The sequence below is a fragment of the Ciconia boyciana genome, chromosome 13 (genome assembly GCF_034638445.1).
Source record: "Ciconia boyciana chromosome 13, ASM3463844v1, whole genome shotgun sequence".
NCBI classification, from domain to species: Eukaryota; Metazoa; Chordata; class Aves; order Ciconiiformes; family Ciconiidae; genus Ciconia; species Ciconia boyciana.
In genome coordinates this window covers 3971593-3994519 of record NC_132946.1, presented here as the reverse complement: position 1 = coordinate 3994519, position 22927 = coordinate 3971593, and the positions used below count along the sequence as shown (strand labels likewise).

Genomic DNA, 22927 nt, shown 5'->3' with positions numbered 1-22927 from the left:
TAATGTGTTTTTGTTAGGATTGATTTGGTTTGTTTTTTGTTTTCGTGAGTGATCAACCATAGATGGCAGCAGTAAGTATGATCTCTATGAATAGTATGAATTAATTAGTGTTTCAGAGCAGTCCAGCGGAGCTTAAGTGCCCTGTTCCAGAAGACCGACGTCCAGTCTGTGGAGACTTCGCACTAAACTGTGTCCCTTGGATGAAGGTTGGCCTTCCCAGCCAATACAGCATTCATTTCATCATTACAAGCCAATATTAAAAAGCTTTAGTTGCACTTCCCTGATTTCTTTACAAAGTAGATTTTTCCAAACTGACTTCAGTTACAGGATCTGTTTCAACTCAGTGTTTACTCCTCTTTGCTAGACAACATCTTTCCTACCTTTTTACTTACAGAGGAGCTTCTAATCTCAGAGAATTGGAGCTAATTTCCTAGCAAGATAGATGAATTGTAGTAACTTCCTTACAAAATTCTCAACACACATTGTTCTCTTAATTCTTTCTTATGCTGTCATATTTGAGAGTTTGGAGGTATGTTGTATCTACTTACAGGTATGTGTTTGAAATAAAGCTTTTCAGGGAAATTGTAAAATTTTCCTTTTGTCATGCAGAAAGCTGTTTTCTATGTAAAACCATGCTGATTGTGATGCCCACTAGACTGTTCCTGTGACTTTAAGATACTTTTATATCCAGCTACTACTAATAGTTCGTGAATTAGATTTTTTTTTAAGAAGTGAAATCCTTTTGTCCTGGTTTTCCTCAGTGCTGAATCCTTTAACCTCACCTATTCATATGCTTCAACTCACACTGCTTAACTTCTTGAAGTATTTCCTTCAAGTTAAGATCTTGGAAGTAGAACATACAATCTGTGAAATCAATTCTATCAGCATTAATATTATACATTTCTTCTGGTTCATGAAGCAAAGTTGCGTCAGAGGTGAAGCTGATGATTGGTGGAATCTCATAACTGTGTTTATAGAAAAATTTCTAGTAAACCAGATCAAAGAGCAGAAGTCATCCTTTGTAGTCCTATCAATTCTGCAAAGCAAAAGAAGGGCTAAGTATGGTGAGTGTTCAAGCAGGAAGGTGATTCCACCATGTTTTCTTCACCTTCATGGCTTTCTTCACTTCCCTCTGCAGTTTTTGTTTTAAGAAACTTGTGGTAAGGAGCTTTGTTTTCAGGTTTCTTCTCTTTGTGGTCAGTTAGCTGGAAAAGTGGAATGGATGACCATGAATCTGCCAAACAGAACTCCTTAGTAGAGTTGGTTTTGATGTAATGTCATCTCTCACCTTCCAATGAGGCCAAAGCTGTTTTTGAATCTGCACTTAACTCACAGGTAATGACATGTACTGTTGTAGAACACAAAAGATTTGACAAACTCTGTAACACAGCATGAGTAACCTCCTAAGCTGGAGTCAGTGATTGCTTTTTTTCTACAATTTGTACCTAGCTTTCAGAGAAGCTTATTTTGTGTCAGGATGGTTTGACTGGATAATTTAATGTTTTTGTGTTAAGCAGGAGAAATCTGGTCGGCTGTTTTCTAATTTTTGTTTTTGTTCTGTAACTGTTCTTTGGAGCACGTCATCTGTCATAGGCAGTACCTTGTTTTTCAATGGCTGCTTTTTCTTTTTTTTTTTTCTTCCATACCTCGAGTTTCCCTTGGTGTTCCTACTTCTTTGGCTGTACACTGCCTTTTCCCCTAGAAATTATCTGTTTGTTTATAGTTTAGGCAAATGTCTTCATTTCTGTGCTCTTAATTTCTTAACGTGAGCCCACCCTTTCGAGTCTGATCATGGAGCACTAGTCCTGACACACTATCTGAGCAGACTGCTCTTCATGCCAAGGTTGTAAGTGTTAATCTTGCTTGCAGACTGGGGTGATAATTCATTGCTGTCACAGCAACACATGCTTAAAGTTGCTTCTTGCCAGATTTGTTGGCTATATGCTACACTAGAGAAAATTATTTCGAGAGTCTTATTGCATAGCCAGATGCTGTAGAACTAGTGCAATCAACCTCCCCTCCCCCTTTTTTATGACTGCTCTGACTTCAGGGAGGAAAAACTATTTTACAGTGAAACACATTCCTGTGAAGCACTGGTAAAGAGGTAGATGAACTTCCGATCATGGTTAATTTTTCTGGTTTTGCTTGTAGGGAAGTTCTATTTTGTGTTCAGATTAAAAAGGAAGGAAAGCTTTTAAGGTAGGGTGAGGGGAATTTAAAAAGGAATTAAACAGTGTCTCCCTTGCTGTTTTAGTTGTGTTCTCTATAGTTCTGTGTTCTCTCTAACTATTCAGCAATAGTTAGGTGCTGTGGAAGTTTTATGTTTTCTTTAAGAACATGTGCTAATGACTAGATTGGTTTGATTTTGAAGAACTGTAACTTCTTCTGCCATCTGTGTCCTTACAACCTTTCAAAAGAGGGGGAAATGTTGTGAACTCTTGTTTGATAATGGCCAGCATATCTAGGCGCTGGCCTGTACAATGCTGTTTGGTGTAGTTACAACTACTTTAGGTTAAGTGGTTATAATTTTCTCTCACTTGGAATTTTTATTCTAGGCTGCTCTAAATACCCAAGGTTACTTATCCTGTTCCTGGAATTTATAGCTGTAACTTACAAACTCCTTGTTTTTTCGGCCCACTGGAAGATGATACTGTAAGCCAGATCACAGAGTACAGGTCACCACTGTTATTTGGTCACATCTGTCCCTTGTAAGGCTTCTGTAAGCCCTTACATCAGTAGCTGTTCTGTCTTTGAGACGTAGAGCTCTGAAGAGGAAAATTGGTGGCTTTTTGGTACAGGAGCTGAGGTTCCCCAGAACAACTTAACATTTGCCCTCATATACATGCTGTAGAAAAATGCAAGTTATTTAATGGATAGCTTCTGAAAAAACTACATTTTTTGTGCAGAGTGGTGTTTGATTACCAGGGGAGTGAGATTTACTGATTGTTTAGTGAGACATAAACTTGCTAATATGCTTTTGCCAGTGTATTTCCAGCATAAATATCATAATGTCCAGTGGCTAGGCATTGTGTCATGAATAATTTTATCTTCTCTTATATTTTAAGAGAAGTTGCCATAGAAGTTACGTTATTATGAATGTGTTCCCATAGGTCAAGATCCAGGCAAAAATGTGGTGTCAGAAAGTTTGTTCTAGTATTACCCAAATTATGTGTGTCATGCAGCCTTCCCTACTTTTCATTCTTTGTGCCTCAATTATTTGTACTACCAGATTATAGGAAAACACTATCTTGAAAATCAGAACTAGGAAGGACTTCTTTTAGGCCTGAGTAAACCACCTCTTTACTTGGCAGGGATAGCTTTTAAGCAACTCCTGATACTCTCAAGAAGGCCTGAGGCAGTACTCTCAAATTCTTTAATCCCGCTGTAAAGTGTAAAGACCATGTATTTGTCCACAAAACACTGCACATGTTTATAACCATAGAAACAAAGCAAGAGATTGGAACTAGAAATTTGTATGGGATCTCATGTAATACTTTTGCTCTACTCTATATGAGATTACTGATGATTTGCAGTTGTAGTAATTTCCTCAAGAATCCTCCCCTGGTTTTGCTTCAAGCTCTTAACTGGTTTTTCAAGTGAAGTATGCCAGGGCAGTTCTGGTTTTTGCTCAGGTAAAAGACTTGGTAATTAACTTGCTCCCCCACTCCCATGTTTTCCCTTGTCACCCCCATCCCAATGCTGTGGTTTGTACATAGGTATTAGCTTTTCATTTTTCTGTATACAGAGGCTTTAAGAGCCCAGACAACTATATCCTGCTGCTGGGGTAGCCTGCACAGCTCTTCAGAGCTGACTAGAGAAAGGTTGAGTTGTCTGTTGTATTTCTGGACTCCACTGACACGTCCGAGTAAATGATAGATTGAGGCTGAATATGTCTTGCCACGTGCGTTATAGATGTTGAATTTATTACTGGTACTGTTTCTGTGAGTGCAGAAGCAGGGATTTGTTTAGAGCAAATTGCAAGATGAGTTCTCTGTTCTTACCAAAATGCAGATTGCACTGTGGTTCTTTTTAATGGCGAATACAACTTTTTTTTTTTTTACCAATGCCAAGCATGCACAAACTTCTGCTTTTATGTTAACTTTGGTAAGGAGTCTGGAGCTTTAATGAGCTGTCAGTATACCAGCTAATGCCCTAACCAGCAGAAGGTGTTGGTAAGTCTATCTTAGTTCTGGAAACAGGGATCAGCTAGGTCAATGGAAGAGCATACTAAAAAGTACACCTCATCTGCCAAAGAATATTTGTTAGTATGTTGGGAGCAATAAATAATTAAGAGTTTCTGAAAACTGTTAATGTTCCTGTAGTATGGGGAAGAACAAGGAAAGCAAATAATGATGAATACCCTAATTCTCTCTTTCCCAGTGAGACTGCAGTTTCAGATCTTCAAGTCCAAAGCAGCTGTTCCCCCCGCTCCGAAATTAAATTGTTCAGTTGGGAGAAAAGAAGCATTAAGCTTATCTATTTGCTTGAACAGATTGATTTCAGACCTCAGTCATTTGCAGCTTTGGGGCAGAGCTTGTGGAGTCCTACCTTTTGATGATGTTTCTCTGTTGGAATGCAATGTGGTAACTTTTGAGATTGCATCAGATGGATTCCCTACTTGAGGGGAAGCTGTGGATACCGGCAGACCATCCATGTTGGTTTGGGGAGAGAACTGAAATTCAGAAGGGAAGGCAGGACACACAGAACCCATGCCATCTGTCCTTTGGCTTGTTCAGGCTTCTCTGCAGTTCCGTCTTCTGCTTATATCCACCTGATATAAATTATTACCTTCTAGCACAACAAAAAAACCTTTCTTCAGTTTCTGTATGGAAAGTAAGTAAACTGAAAATGAGAGATGGAAGCCCATACAACATCTAATACAAAGTGAGGGAAGGTAGAAGAGTTGGAAGGAAAGCCTTTTGGTTTGGGTGGGGAGATGATGGGGGAAGAGAGTATCATAATAGGGATGGTTCAGGAAACCCCTGGTGTAAGCAGTGAGGACACACCAGGGAAGTAACTCTAGTGACTCGCTGCTCAAGCAACAAGCCAGAGTACTGTTCAGGGTAACTATTCCTCTGTGTCTCAGAGGTGAAGTATGATTTTGGCTTGATTCTGTTGGTGTGGTTTTTGGTGGTATAGCTGATTCTGTCTGTCCCAGCAGTGTGTTCTCATGCAAGATTGCTAACGTGAGGCCTTGGAGCAGACACTGTTGGCCAAGTTTCATTTCCCTGAAGGACGTTATAACGTCAGCAGAAATTATTGTGTAGACTTAGCCTCCCTGTTTGCATGAACACAGCTTTTTCACATGGATGGACTTTCTTGCTTTTTTTGTATTTCTTTTAAATGCTGATATTCTGTGCAAAGTCTGTGTAGCTGCATGTTAAACATAACTGATAACTTTCTCTGTTGATGCATGCATGTGTTGAAATTCAAATTTAAAACCACTTAACAAAATATAATTTTTCTATTGGTCTGAAAAACAAGAACCTGTCACTTTTGTGCTGTGGTAGCATGTAAGATTTTGTGCCTCTAACACCATTCTTTGTTTTTTAGAGAGAATCTTGAAGTACCATTATATTGGCTGCTGGGAGGCCAGTTGGATATAATAACTTTTTTTTAATTGGAAAACGAAATGAGTATAGTCTTACATCCCTCAAAAGCACTGCTCTTGGTATCTAATCTCTGTTAATAATTTCTTAGGAGAAATTATGGAAATACTACTCGATGTACTAATTTTCGACAGCTTTTCTAATTACTCCATTGATTTTTGAAGCATAGATTTGTGCCAAGGTACACAGGGGTATATTTGGACAAAATACAGAGCAATAAAACTGTAATTGTAATTCGTGTATGATCAACAAACAAAGCATTAATTTTATTAGTTTTGCTAGCAGTCTCTGTGTTTGAAGTGCGTGGTTGGTTCTTTCTTAAGCCTGTGCTTCATTAAACTTTTTGCACTGTTCTGTCTCGTCTGTCAGGCAGTGTCTTGCATTGAATTGGTGTTTTATATGTAGACGTATGTGTATCTGTAGGTAATTAAAACAAAGTAAAAAAATGTATGTAAAGGCAGGTTTAGTAGTTACTTTTGGTAAAGCTTTCTCCTTCTCCACGGTATTATCTTAAACATAAAAGAAGAAAAATGTCACTTGGGTTGTTCCAGTCAGTCTATGTTCAGTTATTAAGTACTGGTACAATGAACACTCACTCTTCTGTTGTATTAGTGTTAATCATACAGTGATTTCATCTGTATTGTTTTACTAAAAATGCAAACAATTATTGTGAATAGTTTTAAAACTTATTATTTCAATCCCCATGTCTCATGGAAGACTCCTATTGAACTTTATCTCGTATCATGAGAGACCAGAGCTGTGTGATGAGAAAATGTGTTTTGGTGTTTAGAAGCCTGTAAGAACACTTATTTATTTCTTTTTTGTGATGTTGCTGTTCGGTAGAGCGCAGAGGTATTTTTGGCCAACATAAATGTGTTTCCAAATCTTAACTTTTTAAAGTCTTAACTTGAATTTTGAGGGTTTAATACTTCATTTCATTGCACAGAATATCATTGCCATGGATTTTTTACTTTAATTAGTTTTTGTGTGTGTGTATGTATATATGTATATTAAAAATACATATACGGTCAATGTAATTTACTTAACCTTGTGAAGGAAAAGTGGAGAATGTAATGTAATAAAATGTAATATGAGCTACTTCAAGGTGTGTGGTATCCAGTATAGTACAGAATCTTTCTTCTCTGTCTTCTTAAGAATCAGGTTCACTAATTTAAAGATCAATTAAAGAGGATTCAAGGTCTGCTGTGTTTTGTCAGAGCAGCACAGCTAGACCACATACATAACTTCCCCCCCCTTATCTTTTTTTGGTAACTTCTTTGGATGTGCATGTCTGTCAGTGTTACTGTCTCCTTTTTTGATTTAAAGAGGAATTTAGTGGGTTTTTTTTAATTACATACAATATTAGTGGTTGCTCTGAATTTTTTTTCCGGTTTTCGAAGAGAATATTTGTCAGCAAAAGAGCTGCATAAAACCTTTGGAATAAGGAACTGCTATCCCTTGAAATAGCTGCTGTTTCTGACTTTTTTCCTTAGTAGAAGCAGGATCTAGCTGCCCAAGGAGAGAGAGTATTTTCTTTTGCTGTAAAGATGGAAAAATGAAAGTGCCGCAAAGAACAGGTAGTGTTTTTGTACATGCATACACTATTCCTCTGCTCCCTTCCCCAGAGTCTCGTTGAAGAATGATGGAAATAGTGGCCACTTTGGAAAAGTTACTACTGTAGAGCGTTGTTCTTTAGTCTCTATCAGAAATGTGTTAGGAAGAAAAGCAAAGGAGGGGTCAGTCTTTCCAGGCTGCTGCTTGTAATATTTTAGTCAATTTTAAAATTTGCAAAATCTTCATTATTATGTTGATTGTTAGAGGTGAAGTCTGACCAATATGTAAAATATGAAAGGACCCACTTTTTTAGTTACTTTGTGACTAAGATAATGGAGGATTTGTTGTAAATTTTCCAAACCCCTGTTTTATACTGAATGTGCAGTGCAATGGCTGGTGAGGATGGACTGTATTTTGAATATTTATCAAACATAGCAAATCTGTATTTTAAGGTGTTGCAGCTGACCATCTTGTAATGCTTGTAAATCCTGAGTGGTAATAATCCCTTCTCTGAAGAACTGCAGAATGATTTCTTATCTCTAAATGGACTTCTGGTTATTTCGACCCATTATCTGCTTGCCAAGCAGTCTTGAGTAACTGGAATCCATCTGTATAGGACTGCTTTCTCTTCCTCTTCCTCTTTACCTAGCACCTCCTCCCCCCACTCCTGCAAGGAAACAAGATTTTTGCTTACCTCTTTTGTTTACCTATTGACCTGCAAGTTTGAAATTCTGATGTTCAAAGAGCTACGCCTTAGGGAGATCTGTTGGGCTAGTCCAGGAATAATTTTTGTATGAACTGCAAAAGCCCTTCTGTTTCAGATGACCACCTTACATTCTAAACCAAATAACAGAGCAACTTGTTTGCACAGTGGATTGTGAGATTTTACAGCTACTGCTTTTTTTCCAGTAATGCTTTTTAGTTTTCTTGAGAATTTAAAAGATCTGGTGATCCAGCTTCATCTCTAGTTTTCTAGAGATGAAAGTTCAATCTTTTAATAAATTCTCATACCACAGGCAGTTTTACATTGGTACACAGAATAGTTACACTGATGTTGGTGTAACTAACTCCACACGTGCACAAGCTCCATATTTGAGGATTATCGTGAAGATGTCAGTATTTTCTATCATAGACATGGCAGTAATCTTTTCCTAAGTATGTGAATGCTAGAGCCTTCTTTTCCCATCCGTTTTGGAGCATTGTGTCAAATCTGAAGCTGTACTCGGAAGGCTGCTTGCATATTGCTTTCCCATCCTGTTTTCAGACTCAAGGTATTTCCTTCATAGCTCTGAGTAAGCTCTGCTGTCCCTGAGCAAGTGTCCCGAGGAACAGTGGGTTCTGCTTCATCATTAGACAGACTATAGGAGTTTAGCTGGCAAAGAGGAGACTTCCTTTTCTTGTAGCTTGTTTGAATCATGGCAGCCATGTTAGTGAGATTCCATTAAACAGAATTACGAGGTCACTGACTACGGCCCAGTCTGGCTTTGTAGATGCCAGTGACACCCAGTCTCTGTTTGGATGATCAAAAAAGATTATTTGATTTTGTCACAATTGCTGTCTGCAAATAGCTCGGTCATGTTTGCCATAGGAGTTAAAAAGCAATTTGTTCCACCAGTGCATGTTCCAGTTTTGAGTTGTGTGTCTTTCAGTTGGGAGTCCTCAGATCTATAATTTTTGCTTTCCAAATAGATTATTTAAATAACACAATTATTATATTCATACAACTGAAGTTGTCTCTTCTGTGTTCTGCTTTACATGAAAATGCATGTGTGCCCAAGTACCCTTAAACTCTTCTGATAAGATAAACTGTAAATCATATCTGAGTAGGTTTTTTTTCTGAAAACAGTCTGCAGCGTTACTGTACAGATGCTCTCTTGGTAAATGAAACACTACTTATCTTAATTATTAGTGTTAATGGACATGCTGTGGGCCCAGTATTTGCTAATGTCAGGTATAATCTAAGTTATGGTTTTTTATGCTTGACAGGTGTGACAGTAACTGTAGTTCTGACTGTCCTGTCTGAATGAATCAATGGCACGTGCCTGAGTTGTTGCTGGCAATCACCTGTAATGCATAAGCAAGACTATCTTCTTCCCTTCTTTCAAGCATCTTCTGCAGGCACTGTTATTACTAAAATGCCACGTGCTACTAATTTGTCAGGTGCATGTGCTCCAGAATGCTCTCTGTAACTGATGGATGTATTGTAGTTTCTCCTTGTGCATTTATCTCTTTTTAAAGGTCTCTCTGCTCTTAGAGAAACTGATATGCTTCTGTCCAAGTGTGTGATGCTAACTACTGAATGTCTATGGCATTAATATAAGTAGACATAAATAGAGCAAGACCTCTACAAAAAACCATATATTTTCCCATCATACAAACTATACCTGTGTTCAGCTATTATTTTTGGATAGAAAATTTGCAATGGCTTCCTGGAGCTCAGTATGTACTCGAGTACATAAAGTACCTTCTGAAACTATCTTGACAAGAAATTGAGATTCAAATTACCTTTTCTTTCTTCTAAGTAGAATGATTACACTTTAACACATGTATGTGTGTATATATATGTACATAAGTTGTATTTTCATTTGACAAGGAAGATTCATGTATGGGACAGTTCTTTTCAAAAGCCAAAGTTTCCCAAGAGGCAGTGGAGGAGAAGGGAGACGTTAATGAAGTGGGCTGAAACAGTTTTGATCTTATTTGCGGTACTCCTGTTTTGCAAGATACAGAGAGGAAAATCATATATTTTTTTTTTTCTTGAAACATAAAAACTGAGCTGGTTTACAGAATTTGAAGGGATATGTACAAATAGCTATTCCCGCTTGTTATCATGGACAGTTTTTTGGGGTGGTTACTGTCTTTGTTTTCATGAAATAGTTTACAGTTTGGAGGACAAACTGTATGTCTTATGTAAAACTGAAGATGAATCTTACATAAATGGTGAAATGAACTTTTAGCTGCACTAAATGCTTGCGTATTTAAATGTTCTAGTAGTTGGACACTGCACAGAACAGCATTTATATATACTTCACGTTTGTTGTACCAAGTGCTAAAGGAGTTGCCTGCAATAGTGATACCGAAGATGTTGTCACATTCACTAGACTTTTGTTTCCCCCTTTCTTTGTAGTGTTCCTGACCCATCCGCTATGTGACGTTTTTTCTCCTGTCTCTTTTTAGGGTCATCATTTGGCTTTTCTCTAGCAAAACTATAGTGATGAGTTTGCTATGCAAAAACACTTCTCCAAAGGGTCACATGGAACATAGACATATTTGATAAATCTTTTCTTCATTTTTCTTAGGAGATAAATTTTACCTGGGATTGGTGGACTGGGGAGTCCTAATCAGATCTTGGGCTAAATGCATGTAGGTAGTACTGTTCCCCCACTTCCCTCATCAGTTACCACTGCTATCACTTGATTATCAGAAACGGGATGTCAGAAAATCCTGCTCTGATTAAGTCTGTTGGCACTTTAATTCCAAGAATTATTTCATTACTGAGAAAGAAATGCCTGGGGATGGCTTCGCAGTACTGATGAAAAACACTTGAACTTGCCTGCAAACTTTCAGAAAAATTTCCCCTCTCTTAGAGAACCTTTTCTCTGCGTTCTTAATTTCTGTGTGATTAATCAAAGAATAACTGGAGTAATTCATTAACTTTGACAGGCAAATTGTCTTCTACATCAAAGTACTGTTCTTCTAGCTCTCTGGCAGTGGACAAAATTAAATCTTTGATAGAAATCTTAATGTCTTCACCAAAAAGAAATGGAAAATGGTATGTATTATGTAGCATGTTACTTTTCCTTGCTTACAGGGCACCGACATAACGGTTAGTAGAGCATCTGAAAGGTGAGAGTATTGTGTTTTGAATACTTCCACTGAGCTGATACGTATAATGGCAGTAGTTAAAACTGCTGAAGGTGAATCCATTTACGTTTCTTTTTAAAGTCAGGTTTTTGTCTTTCACTGAGATTTAGAAGCTTTTTTTTTTTGGATATGGTTTTAAGATGTTCTTCGGCACCTTTAAACATTTTTCTTTGCTTTCTCCTAACTTGAGTTCCAGTATTTTAATTTAAAGAGTGTTCTGTTGTGAGAATGTGAAGCAACGTGCATATTATGCGTTCTGAAGTATTGTCAAAAAGATGCAGTGTAGAATGGAGCAGTGGCATTGTTGAAAGCATTCTGTCTTGATGGTTCCTGTTCTGCAGAACTCTGAATAGTTTCAAGAACTGGAATAGTTTTAGGATTTTTTTAAGTCATTAGCCTCAGCTTTTCAATTATTTAAGTAAAAGCAGTGTTCCTTTCAAAAGGTCGCTAACAGTTGTTTGGAGCTGGCTACCAGAAATGGTTCTCAGAACTCCCCAATTGCTTTGTAGGATAAGTCTTTACTCCACAAAAGTGTTGTGGTGGTATTATGGGGTTTTTGTTTTGTTTTGGTGTGTGTGGTGGTGGTTGGGTGTTTTGTTGTTTTTTTCACTCCCTTCTGAAGGTTCTTAAAAGGAGGCTTAGCATTTGCTGTATTTGGTAGCATGAGGGTGGATTGTTTTTTATCGTGCCAGGATTGGGTAGCACTTTGGCTGAAATGTCTTCTTCCTTTCCATCTTTCATATTTTAATAGGGGTATTATAACTTTATGAAACCTAATTAATTCAGAAAGAAACTGGTGTTTACACAGACAGATTGAATAATGCTTATGGCTCTGGGTATGTTTTCATGCTTGATGTCAGGAAGAAGGGGATGTTTTAGGTCCTGAAAGTAATGTTATCAGCACTTAATTATATTTTCACTCTTTTTTTCTGCAGCCCTTCCAGTATCTTCCTTTGGAACAGTAGAGGGTAGGTGAAGCTTTTTTAGAGACAGGCTTCTCTTTAAAACATGGCTAGCAAAATGGCAAAAGTTGGAGGTGCCTTGTTTTTGTTTTGTTTTGTCCTTTAAAGAGCAAGGAAAATAGGAAGGAAGATCTGTTGTTGATATTATGAAATAGGCCTTCACTGTAATTAACAACCTAGGGATTTTTCTGCTTGCTTTTCTTATCCCCGTGTTGCAAAAGCTTGCTGTCCTTCTGGGATTTCTTTTTGGAATGCAGAGGTGTGTTCTAGCTAAAAGCATGTGCTTTGCCTAATAAGCTTTCCTAGCCATTGAGCCCAGCTGGCTGCTGCAGTCTGTATTTGTTTTGTCTTAACTACTTTTTATATCCATGCTTTAAATTAAACTAACACTTTTTGCATTAAATGACAAACCAAGCACAATGTCCATAAATGAAACCAAACACTATAATCTACTAATTTTTGTTTTCAATGTGTGGCATTATGTAATCAAGCAGCCTACTAAAAAGGAAGATGTGGAAATAATACTGGTGGCATGTAAATGGTGCTAAACTAAAGTGATCAGCCTTTGTGGAAGGGAGTGTTTATATTGAGTTAAGGGTTTAGCACTTCCTCTCCTAAATACAGAAGACAAGTGAAGAGAGCAGGGTCTGGCGGGTCAGCACAAAATGTTCTTGTCAAATCTTCATATCTTTTGCTGTAGGAGATGATGCGTGCCGTTAACATGTAGCATGTAGCTGGATTCTACTGATGGGTTAATTTTCAGGGTTGCGGCAGTCTGAAGTTGATAAAAGTTCAAAGTACTTAAACTTTCTGAAATTCAGACACCTGTCTTTCTGGTTTGGTCCAAGTGATGAATGAACAGAATAAATGTTAGAAGATGAAGCATGGAGTAGAAATTCTGTTTCAAAATAGTAATGAATCATTATTTACAAGTCTACAACAGTGACACTGGAATTGTTGCAGTAAGATTGTTCATGTATTTGTGGGGCTTTAAATTTTTTTTTTTTTCTTATGCCCCCTTTTGTTCTTGTATCTCAGTTTTTGTAGTTGTTAGTGATGGGAGATGTTTTCTTCCTGGCTAGGAAAACACTGGCCAATGGGAAAAAGGAATACTTCTTTGTATCTTCTGTGCTTGCTGACAGATTTTGAGACTGTTGGATCGTATGTCCTTATCTGTAGGCAAAGACAGGCTTCCTGTGGCTGATACCTGTAATAGATGCATTATCGTAATGTGGGCTTCAGTCTCAAGAGATGCAGAGCCTTAGCTACAAGGCCAGCACTACATCATCTTCAGTGCTCTCCTAGTGCTGCTTCTTGACTTCTGTGTCTGTGGCCTTGTGGGCCACAGCAACAGTTTGGGTTCTGGCACAGTTCCCCTCAGCTCCTTTCACTGCCAGTTTGGGCTGTGCAACCTTCTTTTTCTCTCCTCCAAACTGTCCATGCCTGGCCCTGATTGCACTGAGTGTGGCCCTGCAGTTGCCACACTCAGTGCAATTGTAAGCATGGACAAGAGACGTAGGCTTGCCTCTTCTCTGGCTTTATTGCTGAATGTGAAAATTTTTCATATAGTACCAGTCAGATATACAAACCTCTGGCCACTTCCCATTCTGCTATTAGGTGCCAGAGGAGTGTTGTGTTTGTTTTTTTTTTTTTATAAGATACAGCAGCTGCTTGGAAGTTAAATGAAAAAACCCCACAACAACAATAATAAAAAACAACAAAAATACCTATCTTTAACCCTGTTTGGATATTGATTCTCACAGTAGTAAGGACAGACTTTTTTTCTTCTAGTGAATTCATGTAGTTTAAAGCTGCTATGAGTAGAAGCTTCTCCCTTTGCTGCTAGGGTGAGTGGCATCTGACCTGTCCATAAATGCCCTCCTGTTCTCATGTTTGTTGTAGGCAAGCAGTCTGAGCTGGGTCAAGATGAAGATTTGAATCTATCTGATGGTTCTCCATGTTGCTCTTCAAAGAATTGCATTGCAGTGAGGCTCTAGACCTTTTTTTTTTTTTCTTTACACAAATGTCAGTGGACAGATTTAGGGCCTGGATGTCAACTCCGTTCACTTACAGGTTTGCATCATGTTTATTAAACTGTGACTGATCAGAATCAAAGTAAATGTCCTGAAGTCAAAACTACTGATGATGACACCTCAAAAAGATAAAAATAATTGCATTTGTAATTACACTATTAAAAAAGGGCAAAGTTTTGCATGTGACTAAATAAAAAAACCCAACAACCCTTTTCTTTCCTAATAGCACTCCTTTTAGTAATGTAGAGAATAGAGTATTAAAAATATCAGAATGAGTTTCTCTACACTTGATTTAAAAAATTCAGAAATTTGTCTGTTTAGGTCTTCTAACAAAGCAATGACACTAATACATGAAATGTGATCTGTTAATGGCTTACAGGCCTCTGTGAGAAGGGAATATATGGATTTTTACTTAATGCTATTGGCTGGTACATTAAAAAAAAACCCCAAAAATATTGTTGAGTGGTTGTATATTGCTGGAAAAAAAATCAGAGTATGAGAAGGAGATGTCTTTAGCTGTAGTCAACAAACTAAAAAGAGGAAAGAAATGAGAACTGCGAGGTTGTCATCCTACACTTCTCAGGGGAAGGTTTCAGCTTTATAACTGAAACGTCATTAGGAAAAAAAAATAATAAAAAAGTACTGTCTTTAACAGTCCTGACGTCAGTGATGGAAATTCAGAAAGTGCTTCACAGCCATTGCTATCCCAGCTTCTCAGTAGCACTCTGAAACCATCAAGAAATGGTGTCCTTGCTTTTTTGAATTTGCTGCTGGTATATATTTGAAGTTCTATAGTATGGGAGGAATAGAGATTTCAACCACAAAATACAAAGATTGTATATTATACTAGACGTTTGGTTTAAACACAACTAAGTAAGGTTAGAGATACTTCAAATGTAACAAAGTTAAAATGCTCTTTCCTGTCGTAATGGAACTTTGGCTTTGAGATAATTAACAAAGTGCTTAGTAGTATCCTGGGGGCAGGGGGGAAAGGAGCAGACAGCTGAAACTTTGTAGTTCAATGTTTCTGCAAAAAAGGCAAGTATTTGTTATGGCAGCATTTTTTTTCGTAACATGTAGGCAAGATGCTCTAAACTCAGCTCCAAGAACTGTGTCTTAGTAGTGAAGTGCCAAATTGAGAAAGTATTGTGATGTATTTTTGTTTTGTGTTGGGTTTTGGGGGTATTCTTTGTTTCTTTGGGGGAGGGACAGGTTGGAGGGTTTTTTGGTTGCTTCTTGATTCCATTTAGGTGATTCCAAATTTCTCTGCTTGGAAACCACCCCTTCCCCAAGCCCTCCTGAACAACATCAGCTAGAATTTCACGTGCCCTGATCTTGAGGGGCAGTAATAATTTAACTGCACCCTCCTCCCAATTAATTCCTTTGAGAGGCAGGTAAAATTAACTTATTTTGCAAAACAAGTTAATGTTCCAAATGCAGCATGAAGTATTAAAACATAATAATTGGCTGTACATCCTGTGTAAAAAGACAGAAGCTCTTCACTAGCAAATATCACCTACCTTCCTATACACATTGTGATTAATGATTATTCTGTGGGACTGCAGCAATTTGCAAACTCTTTAAATGGATAAAGGAATAAATTTTTGTCATGAGAGTGCTTATTTCCCAGGGTTTTGGGTTTTTTCTGAAGATGATTTCATTCATCTTACCAGTTTTAGTGTGAGAAATCCAAACTCCTTTTCTCTTCCAAAAGGTATTTTATGTTCCTGTTGCTTTAATAACAGTTTTTCTGAGCTGACTTGCATGTCTGTAGAGTTCAGAATATCTATCTGTCTAAATCTTAAATCTTCTAAAGGGTGAATTGTAGTTCTGACCACCTTTGTCTTATCTCCATAACTTTAGGTTTGCAAATGTGCATGAAAGTGAATGAAAGACCTCTTATTTTGCTCCAGTAAAATGAATTATTAATTTGTTTTGTACTGAGGTATGAGGAAATAGTAAGCTTCAGCTCACTAGATATCAAAGCATGTTCTGTGCAAACATATCGAGAATTTGCTTTCATTCTCTGGATGTTCCTAGGCAGTAATGTGCTAGTTGGCTTAGAGTATTCCTGTACATATACAGCTATGTGAACATAAATATGTCCTCAGATGCTGATGCCTTAATATCATAAGTGGAACTAGACAAGCAAAACTTCTAGTTTGTCCATTATAGTTCTATTTTATGCTTCATGCTAGTGAAAGCACTGTTGTTTGAGACCCTGTGGATGTTCTGTCTTACTTTCTCTGCAAGACTTGCTGTGTAACTTTAGAGGATACACTTGTTCTGTGATGAAGGCTATTTAGTGTCTATGGGTCAATGGTCTTATCTGTGTCAGCACATTTTTCTGGCATGTTTTTAAGGGGGAATGTGCTTCTTGGGAGTGGTTTGTGGTGCTTTGGGCAAATCAGTCTTTGGAAGGATAATCAGCAAATGTTCTGTATAGCTCTTGTGAAACCAGAAGGGAAGTTTATTTTATTGTTTCGTAATGGTTTTTCTTGTAGGCACTGTGAGGGGACTAGAACTTGTCTTCAGCTCCTATTAGACAAAGAGGAAGTTTTATTCTTATGGCAAGAAGAGAGTTTGGCTTGTATGCCTTATTTGTTTGTTATATGTATCATTGAAACCCACAATTGTCAGAAAAGTTGTAAGCAATGGGGTTAATTTCTGTACTACCAGTTGGTTTGCTTTGCTACAGTAAATATAAAAATGTCACGTATAATAACTCTTCAAGTCTTGACAGAATGGTACATAACTCATAGGAAGCTTTTAAAAGCAGAAATGTTTTCTACCAGACTAATGTTTTTTAGTTAGGGTAGATCCATTGTTGAGCCTATTTAGTCTGGCATTGGTTGTTTGTTTTTTTTTTAAATAAAACAAATAGGCACTAATAGATGCACTCTGTCAGTCTACTGCTGCTCATTTTCTACTAGTCTCCTTTTTTTTTTGCTGAGAGTATTTGTCTCATAAATAAGTCATGCCACAGAGAATTGGTGCTGTAGCATCATCCTATCCATCTTTCCTACTAGCAGAATTGCTTTGACTTTGATGTGGACTAATTAAGTTCACATATTTTTATGGACATCTTAGAGTAGTTAAAGAAAAGATAGCTGAAATATCTGTGCTTTTCTAAATGAGGCTGTAGGACTTGTTAGGGCTTTGATCCTACATAATCTGAAGTTTCTTTTTTCTTTTCTTTCTGAAAGGATGCTATCTAGAGTATTTCCATCAAAGTAGTATGGCAAACTTCCCAAGAGCATACCTGTTTTCATATGAAGAATCCGATTTCTTAGTTTTGTGCAGGGCAAAATATGATCTCTGCAGCACAGGCAGGGTTTAATAAGACTCTGCACAGCATCAGGCAGGTCTGTCTGTTCTGCTTGCTCCTTCAATTGCTTCCCAAGTCACGTGCTCACAGATTAGATCAATACACTACCTAATAGGATGTTGAAAAACATTTCCATGATTTGCTGACATGGGGGAATGGTGAGGTAAAGTAATAGATTTTGTACGAGATCTTAGAATACACTACTGCGGTATTGGCAAGCCCCTTGTTCTCATGTGAAATTCGCTACTGCAGTGGTGCATTGCAGGAAATAGATAAAAATCAACACACAGAATATATCCATGCATCATATATATTCGGGGAAAGAGACATGCATTTGAACCTTAAGCAGCTTACATGTTTTCACAAGCAAATACGCTTTCCACTTTTAAAAGAATCTTACTACAGAAGGACATGCAATTTAATTTGAACAAGATCCATTATTTAAATGGTTTAAAAACACAATAGGCTGTTAAATGCATCTTTTATAGAGTACTTGAGAAATAATTTAGATTTGTAAATGCTAGTGGTGGAAATGAGCACCTACCAAAGGAGAAGCAAATAAGCAATTTCAGCGTGGTCATTTGAATTCCAGAGAATTGCTTTGTTCTTGTTGAAATACAGCTTTTTACTACTGTGACTATATATGGGAGAACCAAAATTACATCTTTAGAGCATTCTCCTATTTTCTCCTCTAGCTTATGCTGTCTGTCTCTTAAATTATGCAACTTTTTTTTTCCTCCCAAGTTTCATTTCAGCCTTGTACCTGCTGTGGAATTTTGTGTGAAACAAAAATTGGAAAAAGTTGGGTTTAAAAAAAAAATAGAATTATGTCCAGCTCTTGGCATTGATATATCATCCAGAGTAAGGAGAGCAGGAAAAAATCTGTATGTAGAGATTAAATGATAGCTAGGCAGATCTGTTTCACCCCCAAATACAATTCTTAATTTCATCAAAGTTGTCTAGTTTTAGATTGACTTGCACTGCTCTCTTGAGAAGAGCCCTTGAACCAAAGCTGTGTTTCTGGAGCTTGGGTAGACTTTGGCTACAATGTTGTTCTTGTTTAAGAACATGTCTTCATTGCAGAGTTGATTCCAAAAAATGTGTTTTCTCTCTTCTGAGTATTGTCCATACATATAATCCCTTAACTTTAGCGTGTTGGAGCTTGAACTGTAATTCCCTTCAGGGTACATGCACTCCAAGCTTCAGACAGCACAGATTGTCAATAGAAGTAACTCTCCAGCTGTAGTCTAATTGTTTTAGAGCAGGAAGGCATGATTACTGCACAAACAGCTGCAATTGCTCTAAATGTGTGTCACTGCCCCTCCTTTGGAGATGGTTCCACCTACAATTGAGCCAGTGGAACAAATAATGTGAGTGCTCCTCATCAGCATGAAGTCACCTGTCTTAGTTTAGAAAAATGTTAGATGCAAATTGTATGATATGAAGCAGAACAGTTTAAACCAATCCCTTCCAGTAGGAAGGGGACAAATAATATGAGTGTAATGATGTTTTCCATCCTGTCATTTAGTGCAGAGCCTCACTGGAGCTTTGATCTTATTGAATGAAAGACCACATTAAAAGCAAGTCATTATTCTTGTTCTGAATCCTTGGGAAAAAATTACTTAGTTGAAGTAGCTCACTCAGGAATGGGAAAGGTCGCTTTGGGATAGGGTGATCCTAGTGTATAAGGGCATATAATGTTAGATCAAGTTTAGTAGATGAGAACTAAAATATCTGTCCTCAAGAAGTCTGGTTCTTTCTGGAAGAAAAGCTCTAGGAAGGCTTTTCTGACTCCTATGGATCAATCTTTGTATTTGTGGATAAGGAAGGAGCGGGGGGGGAAAGGAGGTTGTCTTTTCTGAAATAACTTTCAGTGATTTTTTTTTTCCTTTCTTTTTTTTTTTCCTGTATTTTTTTCCTTCTCCCTCTCCCTTTACCAGTCTCAGAACAGCTGTAGTATGTTTGGGCACAGTGGAAAACAGGCTTTAACACTATTCTCTAAATGCACTCAAGAATTCAGAAAAGCATGTGGGGTCATAAAAAACCTACTATGTTATCTGACACTTAGTATGTATAGAAGCATTTTTAAAGCTTTTTATGTGGAACCTGTTTGCCGTCTGTCTTTTTTTTTTTTTTAATGGACTCAAAGCTACTTCACACTTGCTTCTTTCAGTTCAGATCAATGAGTCGCCTTATTTTATACTGCACCTCTTTCCAGCTGCTGCTTGGTGAAAAGTTACCCATATTTTCCTTAACAGTGATAGGGAATGAACCCCTGCCAATTTAGGGCTGGAACAATACTGCCATGCAAATGAGTTATTAATGTAACTACTCACTGTGCTCTAGAACTGCTCAGTAATATCCATTCCCATTTTGTGGTACAGTTTGGATAAGGAAAGTGAATGCTCTGGCTGTTGATTCATAAGTCAGTGGACACTGGGATATTACCTGCATTGTGAAAGTTTCTGGGATAACTTAATCCAGATTTTTCATCCTTCAGCAGAATGGATCTTGTTATTTCAAAAGATGTTTGTGGTCCTTTCAGGCTTATTCTGAATGCTGTTGCTTCCAGCTGATGTGTCTAGAAGATGCTTTTATAGATGGCCTCTTTTCTTGCATGTTACAAAACAGCCCCTCTGTATTCCTTATGCCTTGTGAACTTGAAGGGTTTACCTGCGTGTTCCTCTTGTGTCTTGTCTTTGGATCAGCATTTCTTCTTTGTTACTAAGAATTCACTTTTGTGTAGAGCATTTTTCTGGTGTTCAGCTAACTCGTGAAAGCATGGTACCTTTCTTGCCATCTTCCCACCCTTCAAGCAGAGGATAAAAACAATTGTTTACTGTGTCCAAAGGCACAAGACAAAATACTGTCAGGCTTCCACAGTCATTTTTGTGGTTAATTTTACACTTGAGAAGACCTGTTCAGGAACTGGAAACAACCTAATTGGTGTCTCTTTTTTTTTTTTAATCTCATCTCCTTTAAACTCAGTTCTAGCATTATTATTTCTCTGGATGGGGATCCTGGTCCAATCAAAATATTTGGCCAACTGTGCTTTGGTTCCTGGTGGGTTAGCCACACTGCTGTTGTGGCAAGCTGTCACTCCTGCAGAAGGTAGCTCAGGCTGCTTTATTAATTAGGATAAACTCCCATTCTCCCCAGCCTCCAGAGAATTTGTCAGCCAGGCATCATAGCACCACAGAACACTTAGCAGAGGCTTGTCATTGCCAGGTGAGGAAATTGAGATAATTTGTCAAAACAAAAAAATACAACTGAAAAAGGAATAGAATTAGTGTGCTTTTAAAACTTTTAGACCAAAAAGTACTAATTAAGCAGATCATGCAAAATATTCTGATATTGGCCTCAAAAACTGCAAGTCTTGTTTCCTTTGTGTGGTTCCTAGTGTGTCTTCCATGAAGATTCCATGAAGCCAGGTTGGATGGGGCTTTGAGCAGCCTGGTCTATGGAGGTGTCCCTGCCCATGACATTGGGGTTGGAACTAGATGATCTTTGAGGTCCCTTCCAACCCAAACCATTCTGTGATTCTATGAAGATAGGAAGGGAAAAAAAAACCCTGAAAAAATAAAGGCGAGGGGGGAATTACCTTCAGAATCTGAATTGCAGAAAATATTTAATCATTCTTTCTCTGGCGGTTGGTACTGTGTAACTAATATTTTTTCAAAATCAGGGTTAAATTGAGATAAGGTGATTCTGAGGTTCAAACAGGTGAGTTTAATGTACATGTTACTTTGCCTTATTGAAAGACAGGTAGTTTGTGCCCTTGCTGGGATGCAGCATCTTGAATAAGGTGTGATGGAAAAGTTTTATCAGTTTGGAAGAAAAAAAAAGTTTCAAGTTGTTTTCTAGCATCTTTTGTAGCATGTTCAGTACTTTCATTTTTCCCTCTTTCACAGTTTCTTCACTTATAGGCAGAAGTAGGATTCGTTGGAATTAGCCGTGGGTTAATCTGATCTACAGAAGGACAGCAAGCTGCTCAGATGGTCATAATGGTATATTTTTATTTACACTCAGTTTGAGAACTGTGATGTTATTTAACAACTTAGGCTATTTCATCTTTAATTATAAATTGTGATATTGTTGTCTTCAAACTTGTGCTCAGGTGGTCAGAGCCAAACATCCCGTTCACAGACTAGGAAAGCTGCATAGACATCTTTTCTCTGCTGCACCCAATGGCAATATGGAAGCCAGCAAATACACCGGTGCAGAGCAAGCACCTTAGATTTAATGTTTGCTGTTGAACAGAGCTGAAATACTTAATTATTTTTCTGCTACTGTCTAAACAAACATTTAGAATAACCCAGTTTAGGAAGTTACCTGTACTTGGCTTTTTTTTAAAAGCTGAGTTTCTGAACACTTACCAAGCCACAAAATTCTGTAACTAGCACACAGTTTTGCCTGGTACTCATAAAACCTTTACTAGTACCCTTGACCTTAGTGGGCCTTGAAACAAAATTTACAGTATTGATGGAATATTCTTTTAAAAAAATAATTGACATTTCTAATTGGAAAATATCATAATTAAGACTCTGCTGCAGGAACTGAGTGAACAATACTTAAGTTGATTTTTTTTTTTAAAGCTGATGTGTCAGAAATGTGCACTGACTCAGAGTAACTCTGAATCATCCTATCAGCATGTGGAGGAGTGATTTATATGCCGTACCATGGAGAACTGTAGAATCAATTCCCTCTCTTTGTTTCAAGAAACCTAAGAACGTGGCTTTGAAGTTTTAAGTATTTAAATTTATGAAATATCCCAGCCACTATACTAATGGATGATGAGTCTGTGGCATGCCTGCCTTAGGAAAGCAGTACAGTGAATCTTGAAGTAAGTGTAGACTAAGAAGTGATAGAAATGTCGTAAGGCAGATTTGACCTAAATTTGTTACTCTTGAGGTGCAAAGGGTACTCAAGAGTAATAAATCTTGTCAGCTATGGTTTAATACTGGCTTTCTCCTCCCACAAGGCCGGAGAAACGCTGCTGTGGGAATAGCCGTAGGGTCTCCATCTTCAGCAAAGAAAGAAACAGTGGTCGGTTATGTGACCTTTTGTGATTATCGGCCCTTTTTTCTTTCAAAAAATAGGCTAAGGGAAGCATGCTGTTCGTCACTCATCATGTGCTGCTGTGTCTACATTACATTTGGACAAGAATTGGTTACAACATGGATAGATAAGAATAAAAATAAAAGTCTGTGCCTAGGCTATGGTCTAGACATGGCAAGGTGAATATGAAAGGCAAAAATTGACAAAGAGGATTGACTGTACACAAAATGTGCATATTAAAACCAGGAACTCTGAATATGTGAGGAAATGTTTAAATTTCCCTTAAATATCTTGATCTGTGGCTCAGTGAGGGCATTTGCACTTCATATCTGAAAAGTTTCAGTCGAAAGTCTCTGACTTTTCTGTTCTGGGTTTGTGTTTTTTTTTTTTTTCTTGTTGTGCTGTTAAACTAATGAACACTGCAAACTTCAAATCAGGCTCTTCACTTTTGTTCATGTGTCTGTAAGGGATTAAGGATTCAAGAAAGCAGAGTTTTATTGTGGGAGCTGTCACAGGTTC

At 37.7% G+C, this 22927-nt stretch overlaps 1 protein-coding gene across 8 annotated transcripts in view; it reads left to right on the top strand.

Moving 5' to 3' along the window:
* Nucleotides 1–22927, top strand: part of USP22 (ubiquitin specific peptidase 22) — a 111768-nt gene that overhangs the window by 13430 nt on the left and 75411 nt on the right. For 2 of the 8 annotated variants that reach the window (XM_072878578.1, XM_072878577.1), the window contains exon 1: nucleotides 4640–4833. The exons of 4 other annotated variants lie outside the window; for them this stretch is intronic. Coding sequence is in view for 2 of the 4 variants with exons in the window: in XM_072878581.1 (XP_072734682.1) it covers nucleotides 4606–4833 (228 nt within the window). In the remaining 2 variants the exon portion in view is untranslated. Of the gene's footprint in view, nucleotides 1–4590; nucleotides 4834–21335; nucleotides 21358–22927 lie in introns of those variants that run through there. 2 more of the 8 variants (XM_072878581.1, XM_072878582.1) reach the window with 2 other exon arrangements.